General features: G+C 41.6%; 1 protein-coding gene across 2 annotated transcripts in view; it reads left to right on the top strand.

The window, feature by feature from the left end:
* The window catches only part of NYAP1 (neuronal tyrosine phosphorylated phosphoinositide-3-kinase adaptor 1), a 59,527-nt gene extending 46,634 nt beyond the window's left edge, over positions 1 to 12,893 (top strand). The window contains exon 8 of one of the 2 annotated variants that reach the window (XM_077470905.1): positions 7,351 to 12,893. In XM_077470905.1, the coding sequence (XP_077327031.1) occupies positions 7,351 to 7,602 (252 nt within the window). In that variant the 3' untranslated portion in view covers positions 7,603 to 12,893. The remainder of the gene's footprint in view (positions 1 to 7,350) is intronic. The other variant, XM_077470906.1, reaches the window with a different exon arrangement.
* The last annotated feature ends 4,037 nt before the right edge of the window (positions 12,894 to 16,930 follow it).

Raw genomic sequence — 16,930 nt, 5'->3', positions numbered from 1 at the left:
TTCATCTCATTTAGTGTGCTAGGAATTTACTTTTCTGCAGAGCATCAACCTTTTTTTATTTATTTTTTATAAATTTTTTGCATGCCTATAACTGCAGAGCATTGCTGCATCTGTTTACTTTCACCTGAAGAGCATCACACCTGTACAGAGCATCCCCCCCCCCCCCCCTCCTCCTTCTGCTTTTTCTGCCTGCTCTTGCTGTCTGTTCCTCCCTGCAGAACATTACATCCCTCTGCAGAGCATCGTTCAACAGTGGACCGGGGGGGTGGGGGGGAGTTAGAGGTAGAAGAAAACAAGGACTGGCCGCCTTTTACTGTCATGCCGCTATCGATCGTTTCCTGCCTGTTATTGCTTTGTTGACCTCTGTAGTCCCTGTAGTTCCTAATATCTACCTGTTCACAGAGTTCCCACCAGGTCCTCCACATGCCCCTCTGCCGCAGGGCATCACACATAGAATTTATCTATCCCGGGGCTGTTTTTTAAACCAGATGTTAAGGTGGAGCTCCGCCCAAAAAAAAAAAAATTGTCTCTTTGCGCTGATTCTCTCTCCCCTACTTGGAGCTCGGCTGTACAGGGACTGTAAAGAGATGATACCAAGTCACATTGGGGTACCCTACACTTCTTTAAGGGCTCCATCAATGTTTTTTTAGTCGAAAGAAAAGAAATGGGACAGACAGAGATGGGAGGGGAGATGGGAGAGGTGGATAGATAAGAGAAAAGGGCGGTGGACGGGGGAGTTGGGAGAGGTGGGTGGGTACAGGAGGGGGAGAGGGCCTAGGAAGGGCTAAAAGGAAGGAGAGGGGAAGATAGAACTTGGGGGGGGGAGTGGGGGAGATGAGAGAGGTGGGTGGATAGGAGAAGAGGGCCTGGGAAGGGGGTAAGAGAAGGAGAGGTAATAATAGGAGGGGGAGGGGGGTGATTGGTGGAGATGGGAGAGGTCAGTTGGTATAGGAGGGGGAGAGGGCCTGGGAAAGGGGGGAAGGGAAGATAAATGGAAGGGGATTGGGGAGATAGGAGAGGTGGGTGGGTAGGAGAGAAGGGTGGTGGATGAGGGAGTTGGAAGAGGTGGGTGGGTACAGGAGGGGGAGAGAGCCTAGGAAGGGGCTAAAAGGAAGGAGAGGGGAAGATAGAAGTGGGGTGGGAATGGGGGAGGTGGGAGGGTAGGAGAAGAGGGTCTGGGAAGTCAGTAAGAGGGGGGAAGGGAAGATAAATGGAAGGGGAGTGGGAAGATGGGAGAGGTGGGTAGCAGAGAGAAGAGGGGTGGATGGGGGAGTTGGGAGAAATAAGTAGGTAAGAGAGAAGGGCAGTGGGTGGGTAGGAGGAGAGGGCCTAGGAAGGGGTTAAAAGGAAGAAGAGAGAAAGATAGAAGTTGGGGGGGATGGGATAGGTGGGTAGATAAGAGAGAAGGGGGTGGATGGGGGAGATGGGAGAGGTCAATTGATATAGGAGGGGGAGAGGGCCTGGGAAGGGGGTAAGGGGGGAGGGAAGATAAATGGAAGGGGATTGGGGAGATGGGAGAGGTGAATAGATAAGCAAGAAGGGCAGTGGACGGGGGAGTTAGGAGAGGTGGGTGGGTATAGGAGGGGGAGAGGGCCTAGAAAGGGGCTAAAAGGAAGGCGAGGGGAAGATAGAAGTGGGGGGGGGGAGATGGGAGAGGTGGGTGGGTAGGAGAAGAGGGTCTGGGAAGGGGGTAAGAGAAGGGGAAGCAATAATAGGAGGGGGAGGGTGGTGATTGGGGGAGAGGTCAGTTGGTATAGGAGGGGGAGAGGGCCTGGCAAGGCAGTAAGGGGGGGGGGGGGAGATAAATGGAAGGGGATTGGGAAGATGGGAGAGGTGGGTAGATAAGACAGAAGGGGGGTGGATGGGAGAGTTGGGAGAAATGGGTAGGTAAGAGAGAAAAACAGCGGATGGGGGAGTTGGGGGAGGTGGGTAGGTAGGAGGAGAGAGCCTGGGAGGGGGGTAAGAGAAGGGGAGGCAATAATGGGAGAGAGCCGATTTGGGGAGATGGGAGAGGTCGGTTGGTATAGGAGGGGTATAGGGCCTGGGAAGGTGGTAAAGGGGGTGAGGGAAGATAAATGAAGGGTGGGGGGCATTGGGGAGATGGGAGAGGTGGGTAGGTAAGAGAGAAGGGCGGTGGATGGGGGAGTTGGGAGTGGTGAGTGGGTACAGGAGGGGGAGGGAGTCTTCAAAGGAGAGGGGAATAATAGGAAGGGGAGGAATAATAGGCCATTCACGGGATGATCACCTTCTGCTTGGCTCAGTAGATACTGGGGTATCTGGACACCTCAGCCCCCCCCAGGGGCCAAATTTAGTCAAGAATCACTCTGGTGACTAGGTCTGGTTAAAGCACAAAAGTCCCTGGAAATGTTGACAGTGGAGGCAATATTTTTGATTGGACTTCGAAATAGAAACAATAATTTTTAAATGTACCAGATTCCACTTTTTAAGGAATCTCTTCATTATTCATTTCATTGAATTCCTTTTTTTTTAAATTTTTTTTATCTTTATTGGAATTTTTTAAGGTTATTATTCTCCATTACCTTCAAGATTGTGTTTTTATCTTTCACAAGCGTCACCAGTCACGTATGTTCAGGGTCTTCATGTGGGAGATTTCCGATTTGACCGGAAAGCACATGCAGACCAGATAAGAAAATATCACAACTTATGTATTTGTTACTTGCACATTTATGCCGCGTACACGCGATCGGAAATTCGGCCAGCAAAAGACCGATGAGAGCTTTTGGTCTGAAATTCCGACCACGTATATACTCCATTGGACTTTTGCTGGCAGAATTCTTGCCAGCAAAAGATTGAGAGCAGGTTCTCTTATTTTTCGGTCGGTAAAAGTTCCGATCGGAAATTCCGATTGTCTGTATGCAATTCCTACGCATGCTCGGAAACAATTCGACGCATGCTCGGAAGCATTGAAATTCATTTTCTCTGCTCGTCATATTGTTGTACGTCACCGCGTTCTTGACGGTCGAAAGTTCCGAGAACTTTTGTGTGGTGTGTATGCAAGCCAAGCTTGAGCGGAATTCCGTCGGAAAAAACACCCAAGTTTTTTCCGATGGAAATTCCGCTCGTGTGTACGGGGCATAACAGCAGAACCTTGGATTACAAGCATAATCCGCTCCAGGAGAATGCTTGTAAGCCAAAGCACTCGCCTATCAAAGTGAGCTTCCCTATAAAAGTCAATGAAAACAAAGATAATTTGTTCCGCATTGACTTTTATTGCATGCAATATCGCATGTGACCAGAGGTGGAGGGGGGGCGCTGGAGAGCCTCGGGAAATACGCGGGACAGCTCGGCTGAACTCAGGAAAGGCTTCAGCGGAGTGATGACTTTATTGGATGCAGAGGAATACAGCCACAAACATGCCAACGCGTTTCAGCCATTTAGGTCTTCATTCATGAGCGTGGCCTAAATGGCCCGAAATGCGTTGACTTGTTTTGTGGCTGTGTTCCTCTGCATCCAATAAAGTCATCACTCTGCTGATTTTACGTCGCTGTGCCAGCTGATCTTCTGGAATAAATTTCCTGTCTGCACACGCTCACTCCAGCTTCAGCAGCACATCATTGTTCTGGACCAGCTTCCTGATGATGACAATGGTGGACCGTGGCTGGGCAATACTTATTGGGCACAGCCACTTGTGGTCTCCACCAGGGAATGCATACGACAGGGTGACAATGCAAAAGTACAACGGAAAGGCAGCTGTCACCCCATAACAAGAACAAGGACCTCCATAGAAGGATCACCAGGGATTATATTAACCTCTAGACGCCAACTGCACACATTTATATGTGGCCGCTCAGTGGGTGGACCTTGACACAGAGCGGCTGCATATCCGTGGCCCTGTTAAAACGACTTACGGTGCTGAGAACCCGCTCCCTGCGCGCTCCCAGCGCGGTAAGCCGGCTTATACCGGAAAGCTCCTGGATGCATACTAGCCATTGTGAGCTTTCCGATCATGTGACCAGCCAATCACATCGCTCACATGACCCAAATGCATACTTGTGTCTCCTGGCTTTTAGAACCTTTAAAGGGCCATGTGGCGGGAAGGGGTTAATGAAAGCTGCAGATTTGAATAAATTTAAATTAAATTGAATAAATAAAAATGTAATATCTTTTAAATTGATATTAAGGGGGTCTAAATATATATATAAATATATATTTATATATAAATTCCTGTATGAATGTGACAAACATTTGCGCAGAGAGGCGCAACAAAAAAAAATCGCTGCATTTTGTGTAGTATGATTTTTTTTCCCTATGATTGTAAGTGCCATCTAGTGGCCATAATGTGGTATTTTTCCTTAAATACTTCAGTGAGGGTAATACCACATTATGGCCACTAGATAATAAATATTATTTTTCTATATCCTTATTGTTTAGTGTACCGTTAAAGTCCGATCTTGGGTCACCTTTTGGGACCCTTCTTTTTTGTATTCCCGGTATTTTCAGCTGGAACATACGCATTTGATTTTTCCGGGGTGAACAGAAAGATAAGGGGGAGATGGAAGACAAGGCATATTTTATGCATTTTATCAGTGCCATCTAGTGGCCATAATGTGGTATTTTTCCTTAAATACTTCAGTGAGGATAATACCACATTATGGCCATTAAATGGCACTGATAAAATGCATAAAATATGCCTTGTCTTCCATCTCCCCCTTATCTTTCTGTTCACCCCGGAAAAATCAAATGGGTTTGTTCCAGCTGAAAATACCGGGAATACAAAAAAGAAGGGTCCCAAAAGGTGACCCAAGGTCAGACTTTAACGGTACAGTAAACAATAATGATATAGAAAAATAATATTTATTGAAACATATACAGTAGTATATAGCAGTGTTTCTCAACTCCGGTCCTCAAGGCGCCCCAACAGGTCAGGTTTTCAGGCTCTCCAATATTTTGCACAGGTGATTTGATCAGTTTCACTGCCTTAGTAATTACCGCAGCCGTTTCATCTGAAGGGAAATCCTGAAAACATGACCTGTTGGGGCACCTTGAGGACTGGAGTTGAGAAACACTGCTATATAGTATAAAAAGGAACATGAAAAAAGATTAAAAGACCATATACATATAAATAAATAGTATGTAATGTGAGCCCTAGTGCATCAAAGCGTTTCGCCATTAAGCTTCGTCAGGACACATTCGGGATTTGTTGGTTGCAAGAAAAAGGAAAACGGGTCTCACTATATGGCAAGAGAGTCAGTCTTGTTCAACATATAGTTGAAGGAGAATTGTCCAATGTAGGAAAAGAGTTGGCTCAGTGAAAGAGAGCACTCCTCAAGGATTCATAGAAACCAGTGGCTCAGAAATTAAAGTGTCCTTGTATTATAGCCTCAAACAGGGGGTGGTACATACGAGTAACAGCGAGGAGATAACCATATACAGGTTGTCGCAATATAAATGGATACAATCTTCCAATCCAAGATATCCGATAAGCAGACAAGCTCGGCTAAATCCAAACACAAGAGTACGTTGGCCATGCTAGTGTCCTCAAAACAATTGGTGGTATGAAAACATCAACGTAACCCCCTGGGAGAGAGCAAAATGCTCTGTGGGTTAGAGCTTACACGAGGTTAAGGACAAGCCCCATGTTCCACCTTACATCCCTCTAGCCTGGTGGTGGGCTTGTTGGCCAATGAGTTCTAGTTAGGGCCTACTGAAAAGAACAGTGCTGTCAACCCTAATGTTCTTCAGGCACTGGGGGATGGGTTGTTTTAAGGGTGTTTCAGGCACTGGGAGTGAATGAAAGGGGATGTGGGTACTGCCTGCTGGAGGACAAAATGTTTCAGGGGGCTTAAGATATGCGGGGAACGGTGGTGGGGAAACGAGACATGAGGATGCAGGACCTCAACAGTGGTTAAACCCCCTGGGAGAAGTAACATAACAAAATGAGGACTATTTTGGCCGGTACAGCAGTTCCCATATTTGTGTTTTCTCATTCCATGGAATGCACAGAGTTCTACTTTAACCAAAGGATCCTTAAGGCTAATGGTCTTCAAACTGCTTTATCTGGCTCTTGGGGCACTATCTGGCACCACCAATAGTAGGTGGAATAGTGCCCCATGTTGGTGTCAGAGGAAGAAATGGTGACTCTTAACTTTGGTATCAGTAGGAGGAATAGTGCCCCATGTTGGTGTCAGAGGAAGAAATGGTGACCCTTAACGTTGGTATCAGTAGGAGGAATAGTGTCCCATGTTGGTGTCAGAGGAAGAAATGGTGTCTCTAAAGCTGGTATAAGTAGGAGGAATAGTGCCCCATGTTGGTGTCAGAGGAAGAAATGGTGTCTCTAAAGCTGGTATCAGTAGGAGGAATAGTGCCCCATGTTGGTGTCAGAGGAAGAAATGGTGTCTCTAAAGCTGGTATCAGTAGGAGGAATAGTGCCCCATGTTGGTGTCAGAGGAAGAAATGGTGTCTCTAAAGCTGGTATCAGTAGGAGGAATAGTGCCCCATGTTGGTGTCAGAGGAAGAAATGGTGTCTCTAAAGCTGGTATCAGTAGGAGGAATAGTGCCCCATGTTGGTGTCAGAGGAAGAAATGGTGACTCTTAACATTGTTATCAGTAGGAGGAATAGTGCCCCATGTTGGTGTCAGATGAAGAAATGGTGTCTCTAAAGCTGGTATCAGTAGGAGGAACAGTGCCCCATGTTGGTGTCAGAGGAAGAAATGGTGACTCTTAACGTTGGTATCAGAAGGAGGAATAGTGCCCAATGTTGGTGTCAATGGAAGAAATGGCGTCTCTGACACCAACATTGGGGCACTATACCTCCTACTGACACCAACAAAGGGGCACTAATCCTCCTACAGATATAAATGATTGACCACTATTCCAGCCACTGAGACCAACAATGGGCTACTATGTCTCCCACTAATACCAATGACAGTACTATTGGCTGACACCAACGATGGGGCACTATTCCTCCCACGGATATAAATGATTACCCACTATTCCTCCTACTGACACCAATGATAGGGTGCTATTCCTCCCATGGATATAAATGATTGGCCACTATTCCTACTACTGAAACCAACGATGGGCCACTATGCCTCCCACTACTACCAATGATGGGGCACTTATTCTACTCCTATTGACCATAGGCGCTATGTAATTTATTTACTCCTACTGAACACCAAGCCTGAGGCATGGTTTACTTATTCCCATTGATGCTGGGGCATTTTCTACTCCCACTGGGCATAGCCTGGCACTCTTAAGTCTGAAGGAAAGGAAACTGGCCATTAGTTTAGGAAGTTAGAGACCCTTGCTCTAAGCTTGCGTAAACGCCTAACATACATCTAAAAGAAGGTGCATGGGTGGACCCTCATTATGTCTCTTTCCTTCCACCAGGCTGTCCTGTCCCCTACCCCCAATGTGGTCCCCGGGGGCCGTGAACGTGATGGGAAGCTGCAAGAGGTCATCGAGAGGAAAAGGTTCCTGTGTCACGAGATCAAATCTCGCCAGCCGCGGGCTGAGCGGGGCCTCTGCAAGCAGGAAAGCCTGCCCATCCTGCCAAGCTGGCGTCGGGGATCGGAGGGCCGCAAAGGCGGGACCCCGCCGTGCCATCGGCAACAGGCTGTGCTTTGGGACACTGCTATCTGACTGCAGCCACCTCACCCTCTCTTCACCCGGGGGCGCTGGCCGACACCCTGTGGCGAGAGGGCATGAGGAAAAGAGGGTGCAATGGGAGTGATGGTCTACAGGGAATACGATTAAGAGAGGAAAGACGAGGCGTTCTGCAGATGCCAAGGCAGCGTGCGGGGCAGGCAGACAGAACATCCAAAAGATGAGAGTGGAATTTCACATCGGGACAAGAAATGTCTTCTGCAAAAATGGACGATGGGAGTGGTGCAAGTCAATGAGGGGGATTAGGCTCCTTGAGGCGGGTGAGGGTCCAGTCCCAACCAGGTCCTCCAAAGTCATGTCAGATGGACTGTGGAAATCCAAGCCAAGAGGCTCCTCCCAGAGATACACCACACAACCACCGCTCTAGAGTCACTTCGGACAGGAAAGAGACCCTGCAAATCCGGTCAAGGGCTAAACCAGCAGGAGGCACTACCCGGTACAATGCCCTATTCACTCTCCCTCCATAGATAACGGGGTAGTGTGGTCTTTCCGTCCAAAGAGAACATTTAATATTAGAATTGCTACACTAAGCAATCACACTCTGTAACCCTCTTTTAGGATAAAATATCAACTTTAAAGATTAATTAATACCCCCCCCCCCCCCCCCCCCCCGAGACTTATAGGAAACCACCGTGTGTATGTAGGCCACAGGGGTCTGTTTATAAAAATCAGCATTTCATCTTGTAGAATTTTGCCTTATTTTACCTTTGCCTTCTGACCCCTTGCCAAATGAGTGTGTTGCCTTTTGGGTAGGCTGATGGTTGAGGCTTAGATGTAGACGCCTTATGGATGGGGAGGTAGCTCCAGGGACATGGTTTGACCCCAAAGTCAAGTCTTTAGTACCAATGTTAAACATGGGTCAAAGTAAGGGCTCTGCTGGCCCAATTAGTGGATGGGGTGGTAGCTCCAGGGGCAGGTCTTGACACCAAAGTCAAGTCCTTAGTAGCAAAGTGAAACCAGGATCATGGTAGCTCCAGGGACAAGGCTTAATAGCCAAGGTCAAGTCCTTAGTAACAAAATGAAACCAGTGTCAAAGCAAAGGCTCTATTTGTCCCATTATTGGATGGGGTGGTGTGTCCAGGGGCAGGGCTTGACCCCAAAGTCAAGTCCTTGGTAAAAAATGTATACCAGGGTCAAAGTAAAGGCTCTACTGGCCCCATTGTTGGATGGAGTGGTACCTCGAGTGGCTTGACCCCAAAGTCGAGTTCTTAGTAACAAAGTGAAACCAGGGTCAAAGCAAAGGCTCTACTGCCACATTAGTGGATGAGGTGGTGACTCCAGGGGCAGGGCTTGACGCCAACGTCGAGTCCATAGTAACAAAGTGAAACCAGGGTCAATGCAAAGGCTTTACTGCCCCATTAGTGGGTTAGGCGGTGGCTCCAGGGGCAGGGGTTGACCCCCCAATGTCAAGTCCTTAGTAAAAAAGTGAAACCAGGGTCAAGACAAAGGCTTTACTGGCCCCATTATTGGATGGGGTGGTAGCTCTAGTGGCAGGGCTTGACCTCAAAGTCGAGTCAGTAACAAAGTGAAACCAGGGTCAAAGTAAAGGCTCTACTGCCCCATTAGTGGATGAGGTGGTGGCTCCAGGGTCAGGGCTTGACCCCCAAAGTCGAGTCCTTAGTAATAAAGTGAAACCAGGGTAAAGGCTCCGCTGGTCCCATTATTGGATAAAGTGGTGGCTCCAGGGGCAGAGCTTGACCTCAATGTCAAGGCCTTAGTAACGAAGTGAAACCAGGGTCAAAGTAAAGGCTCTACTGGCACCTTATTGGATGGGGTGGTAGCTCCAGGGACAGGGCTTGACTCCAAAGTCAGGGAAGTCAAGGCTCACACTCATTTTACGAGATGCACATGGTCCTTATTCTTTGAGCCTCACCTCCAGCGCTGGGCAGTTCTTTAGGGTCTTCAGATGACAGGGCCCTGGGGGTAAAGTAAGAACTTGCATTGACAGCTGTTTTTTTATATTTACAAATATGCTCTGCAATTTTTATTTTATTTATTTTGAATATTTGCAAGCTTATAGACCAGTGTTTCTCAACCAGGGTTCCGTGGAACTCTAGGGTTCCTCCAGAGGTTGTAGGGGTTCCTTCAGCATTGGGCAATTTCTGCCTCTGTGATAAGTTCCCACTGACACCATTGATCTTTTTAGCTATCTGTAAGGAGGTAATTCTTCCCAATGACCACAAGTGTAAGGACCATTCTTCCCACCGACCATCACACTAATGTATCATTAGTTGTAGATTTCTAATTTTTATCAGGGGTTCCCCAAGACCGGAGAACTATTTCAAGGGTTCGTCTGTGTGGAAAGGGTTGAGAAAGGCTGTTATAGACATTATTTTTTATTTTTTTTGGAATATGGCAATTTTTGACAAGGCAATTTCTTTTCTGCTACAAAAAAAAAAAAATGAAAGTAGAATTTGACTTTAAAGGGAAACAACATTTTTTTTTTTTTTGTATTTTTTTTTTTTTGCATTTTATAAATATTAAATTTTTGCAAGTTTATAAACAGTTCTTTAATTTTAAGGCAATGTTAGGGAAGGCATTTTTTTTCTGCTAACCATTTTTTGAAATTAAATAAGGGAATCTATGTTTTTTTTATTGATTTTGAATGTTTTTTTTTGTGCAAAATTTTTATTTAGAAAAAAAGGCAATTTTAGGCATTTTATTTTTTTGATACAAACAGAATTGCAAGGATCTTCCACTTAATTCAGGGAGTTTCCATGATACGACCTTTGAAGAATGTACTGAGCTATCCAATAGGAATTTTCAGCAGTTGCTGCTTGCTTTCTGACTGTCTCTCTCTCAGTGAAGCTTCATACAAAGTCCTATAAGCAGGGAAAGGGATGATGCATCCCTCCTTTGATCATTCAACAGCTCCAATTAGAGCGTGTTGTTTTATCTATAGAAATTGAGGAAATGTCTCAGCAAGGAAAGGAAAATGGATTGGCACTCATCACATACTGTAAAAATTAAAGTTAAAAGAAAATAAAATAAAAATCCTGGACCCAAAAATATACAACGCACACTTTCCCTTCAAAATGAGTTTTTGCCATTGACCTCCCAATGTATGGCTGCTGCAACCTTAGTTCATATGACCTGCAACCAGAGGGTGAAATGTTAAAGTGTCCAGGAAAAATTTGAGGAAATTTAAAATTTCTGTAAAATTTTGGCAAATCTCTTTTGGAATTGAAATACTGAGTGTTAATATTTTATAAATTGACCCATGTATGTGTGTCTGTGTGAGTGTGTGTGTGTGTACATATGTGCCCATGTGTGGGCGCTATTATCCCATCCAGAAATTTTAGTTTCTGACCCCATCATTTTCTTAAATATCCCATTCCTAATAGACAATATAAGAAAAATAAATAAATCAGACTATCACTATGGATTCAAAAAAACTACAAAAAACAAAACAACAATTCAGTTCTAGGACAAATCCTGCATTTTCAGTAGCATTGTCCACCCAAGGTAAAAACGTACCTAGGAAGACATACGACCTATTAAATCACACTTTATAAAGGAATTCCTTTTTTGAGCTGTAACAAACACACAAACAAAAAAACTAAATAAAAAAAAATCTATTATTTATTCATGTAGATAAACATTTTTGTATATAGGAGGACACTGGAAAGGACTATGAGATTGTAATGATTGTAGCTTCAATGTTATTCTAGTGTTACAATTAGAGGTTACATTTTAATTTAAGTCCATTTTTATATCACCATGTATTTCTTTTTATTTTATTTTTTTGTGAAATTGGTTTTGTGTTTCTGTTTTATATTTATATTTTTATGTTATATTTGTGAATTTGGTTTCATGTTTCCTTTTTATATATACTGTATATTTTTTTATTTTATGTTTCCTTTTTAATATATATATTTATTTATTTTTTTGCTTTATTTTTGTGAAGTCGGTTTCATGCTTCCTTTATTATATATTTATTTATTTGTTTAATTTAAATTTTTTTGTGAAATGGGTTTTGTTTTCCTTTTAGTGTACTTAATTTGTGAAGTTGGTTTAATGTTTGCTTTTCTATTTATTTTTTTATATTATTTTTGTAAAAATGGGTTCATGTTTCTGGAAAAAAAAAACAAAAAAAAAAAACATTGCTCTTGTTTTGGCAGTTTGCTATAAAGGGAATGTATGTTTTTTTTTTACTATGTTGTCATACTATTATTATTATTATTATTATTATTACTCATGCTTTTTAATGAATTTTAGTATATGGTCTTGAACAGGAAAAGGGGTAATTAAAATTCATATATTCATTCACCCCCCCCCCCCCTTTTTTTTTAGAAGGCAGCAACTTTTTTACATTTTTTTTTTTTTTTACATATGTATTAAGTTCTATTAACTATTTATCAATATTTGTTTAACTACAAGTATATATTTCAAGTGCATTATGGAGCCTTTTCATAGCATGGATATTTGCTTAGAGGTAGATACTAGATGGATTTTTCTTCTGAATCTCGTGGCCTGTGCTTTTTTTGCCTAACAATTCAAACCAAATTTTATAAAAATGCTCATGCAATTTTTTTTTCTTTTGAAAGGGTGATTTTATCCCCCCCCCCCCCCCCAACTTCCTTTCTTTCTTCTGGCTTCCCATCCTCCCTATTTATTGCTACCAGCATTTCTTCCTTTTTTCTTCAGAAGTCACTCCTTTAAAAAAAAGTAACTTCCTTAATAATTTTTTTATATATTTCCATTTTTTTTTTCTTTAGAAGTCACTCCTTTAAAAAAAAGCAACTTCCTTAATAAATTTTTTATATATTTCCATTTTTTTTTCTAAATCAATGATTTTATTATTATTATTATTACATTAAAGAATGTATTTATTGTTATTAAGCACCTTGGATAAACATCAGAAAAAAAATCCTTTATTCTGAATGTATTTGAACGATTAATTAATACATTTTATTTGTTTAAAAGAATAAAAATATGGTAAATGACCATTTTTAAGCCCATTTAACTCATCAGAATTAAAGAATGTACCAAATTCAGTTTTTTATTTATTTATTATTTATATTCTTACAGTTAAATATATTTGTGTCTGTGGTAAAGTATTGGGATGTTAAGATGAACAGAAATATTTTTTTTTTTTGAGTTTCTGTTAGTAGAATTATTTTGTTCTATCATATTCTTTTGTTTCTCGAGGACGAATATGAAATGCACCGCGTAGGGCCAAAAACAAACAAACAAAAAAAAAAGAAATGTGGAAGAATGTTGTACCAAGATAAGGAATAAAATAGAGTTTTACAGATATAACCCTGACAAAACGTGTTTGTGTGTTTTTTTTCTTGTTTAGAATGTCACAAATAAATATTGTTTTCCTATATAGGATGTTTTTACTTTTCTAAGTATCGCAACAGTAGACAGCAAACAGAATACAGTCGGTGTTTATCAACTTCAATCCTGACTGCCAGAACCTTTTGTTACCGCATTTACCAAAACAAATTGTTAACAAAGTTCTGGCTGCTATATGTAATCTAAGTTACTACTGACCTCTGTACTCTGCCCTACATCCTACTGACCTCTGTACACTGCCCTACTTCCTACTGACCTCTATACTCTACCCTACATCCTACTGACCTCTGTACACTGCCCCGGCTACTACTGACCTTTGTACTCTGCCCTACATCCTACTGACCTCTGGACACTGCCCTGTATACTACTGACCTGTGTTCACTGCCCTACATACTACTGATCTCTGTACACTGCTCTACATACCTGAAGACCTCTTTACACTGCCCTACATACTACTGACCGCAGTACACTGCTCTACATCTTGCTGACCTCTGTACACTATTCTATATTCTGCTGACCGCTGTACACTGCCCGACATTCTACTGATCTCTGTGCACTGCTCTACATATTTCTGACCTCTGTACACTGTCCTACATCCTGCTGGCCTCTGTAAACTACCATACATACTACTGACCTCTGTACACTGCCCTGCATACTACCTACCCCTGGACATGGCTTTACATGCTACTGACCTCTGTACACTGCCCTACATCCTACTGATCTCTATACACTGCCATATATACCTGCTGGTCTCTGTACACTGCCCTACATACTATTGACCCCTGTACACTGCTCTACTTACTACTGACCTCTGTACACTGCTCTACCTACTACTGACCATGGTACACTCCCCTACCTACTACTGACCTCTGTACACTGCTCTACCTACTACTGACCATGGTACACTCCCCTACCTACTACTGACCTCTATACACTGCCCTACATACTATTCACCCCTGTACACTGCTCTACATACTACTTACCTCTGTACACTGCTCTACCTACTACTGACAATGGTACACTCCCCTACCTACTACTGACCTCTGTACACTGCTCTACCTACTACCGACCTACTACTGACCACGGTACACTGCCCTACATGCTACTGACCTCTGTACATTGCCCTACATACTACTGACCTCTGTACACTCTCTACATCTTGCTGACCTCCATACACTGCCCTACATACTACTGACCTTTGTACACCACCCTGCAGATTACTGACCCCTGTACACTGCCCTACATACTACTGACCTCTGGACACTGCCCCGACTACTACTGACCTCTGTACACTGCCCTACATACTACTGACCCCTGTACATTGGCCTACATACTACTGACCTCTGTACACTTTGCTACATCCCACTGACCTCTGTACAATCCCCTACACCCTAGTGACCTCTGTACACTGCTCTACATACAACTGATCTCTGTACACTGTCCTACATCCTGCTGACCTCTGTACACTGTCCTACTGCCCTACTGTACACTGCCCTACATCCTACTGAGCTCTGTACACTGCTCTACATCTTGCTGACCTCTGTACACTGCCGTACATACTACTTACACTGGCCAGGAATCAGAGGAGATAGCCAGGCCCTACAACTAATTGTGCAAATCAGCCTGCAGTATCAGATGTTCTGCTTTCCTGATAGAATCACCCTTGTGGGGGTAACCAAATACTCCCCAGACATAAAAAAAATTGTGAATGAAAGTGAGTGAGCGAGTTTCTCACTGAAGCTACATTTTAAAAGGTAGGATATGTTTATAATTTTACAGTGACTTTACTTGTATTGCATTTCTCTGAAGCCCCATACACACTATCAGATTTTCCGCTGATTTTTTTCCTTCAGATTTACCAAAACCATATAAGATGAGGTCACACCTTAGGAGTTTAAATTTGTATGTAATCAGGCAGGCCCTTACACTGCATGGTTTTGGTAAATCTGAAGGAAAAACTCAGCAGAAAATCTGATAGCGTGTATGAGGCTTAAGTTTTCTTCAGGCCGTCTTTACTTTTTATTGGGGGCTTTCTAGTTAGTTTCTTAAAAAAAAAAAAAAAGGTTGCCACACCCCGGTGATCTTTGATCTCCTCCATGTTGTCCGGGTAGATCTCCACTTCTCAAAGGTTGCCTACCCCTGTATTCTATAATACATTGTATACATACAGGATCCATTATAGAATACATTGTATGCACACAGGAACCATTATAGAATGCATTGTATACATACAGGATATATTATAGAATGCATTGTATACATACAGGAACCATTATAGAATACATTGTATACATAGAGGATCCATCATAGAATACATTGTATGCATACAGAATCCTTTATAGAATACATTGTATACATACAGGATCCATTATAGAATGCATTGTATACATACAGGATCTATTATAGAATGCATTGTATACATACAGGATCTATTATAGAATACATTGTATACATACAGGATATATTATAGAATGCATTGTATACATACAGGAACCATTATAGAATACATTGTATACATAGAGGATCCATCATAGAATACATTGTATGCATACAGAATCCTTTATAGAATACATTGTATACATACAGGATCCATTATAGAATGCATTGTATACATACAGGATCTATTATAGAATGCATTGTATACATACAGGAACCATTATAGAATACATTGTATACATAGAGGATCCATCATAGAATACATTGTATGCATACAGAATCCTTTATAGAATACATTGTATACATACAGGATCCATTATAGAATGCATTGTATACATACAGGATATATTATAGAATGCATTGTATACATACAGGATCTATTATAGAATACATTGTATAAATACGGGATCCATTATAGAATACATTGTATACATACAGGATATATTATAGAATGCATTGTATACATACAGGATCCATCATAGAATACATTGTATACATACAGAATCCTTTATAGAATACATTGTATACATACAGGATCCATTATAGAATGCATTGTATACATACATGATATATTATAGAATGCATTGTATACATACAGGATCCATTATAGAATACATTGTATGCATACAGGATCCATTATATAATACATTGTATACATACAGGATATATTATAGTATACATTGTATATATACAGAATCCATCATAGAATACATTGTATACATGCAGGATCCATTTTAGAATACATTGTATACATACAGGATCCATTATAGAATACATTGTATACATACAGGATCCATCATAGAATACATTGTTTACATACAGGATCCATTTTAGAATACATTGTATACATACAGGATCCATTATAGAATACATTGTATAAATACAGAATCCATTATAGAATACATTGTATAAATACAGAATCCATTTTAGAATACATTGTATACATACAGAATCCTTTATAGAATACATTGTATACATACAGAATCCTTTATAGAATACATTGTATACATACAGGATCCATTATAGAATGCATTGTATACATACATGATATATTATAGAATGCATTGTATACATACAGGATCCATTATAGAATACATTGTATACATACAGGATCCATCATAGAATACATTGTATGCATACAGGATCCATTATATAATACATTGTATACATACAGGATATATTATTGTATACATTGTATATATACAGAATCCATCATAGAATACATTGTATACATACAGGATCCATCATAGCATACATTGTATACATACAGGATCCATTATATAATACATTGTATACATACAGGATATATTATAGTATACATTGTATATATACAGAATCCATCATAGAATACTTTGTATACATGCAGGATCTATCATAGGATACAAATACAGGATCCATCATAGCATACATTGTATATACATACAGGACCCATTATATAATACATTGTATACATACAGGATCCATTTTAGAATACTTTGTATACATGCAGGATCTATCATAGGATACAAATACAGGATATATTATTGTATACATTGTATATACAGTGGTGTGAAAAAGTGTTTGCCCC

Source organism: Lithobates pipiens, unplaced genomic scaffold (genome assembly GCF_037356315.1).
Source record: "Lithobates pipiens isolate NorthernLeopardFrog02 unplaced genomic scaffold, aLitPip1_a1.2 Scaffold_8, whole genome shotgun sequence".
NCBI lineage: Eukaryota > Metazoa > Chordata > Amphibia > Anura > Ranidae > Lithobates > Lithobates pipiens.
This window is presented reverse-complemented; position numbering and strand designations above follow the sequence as displayed.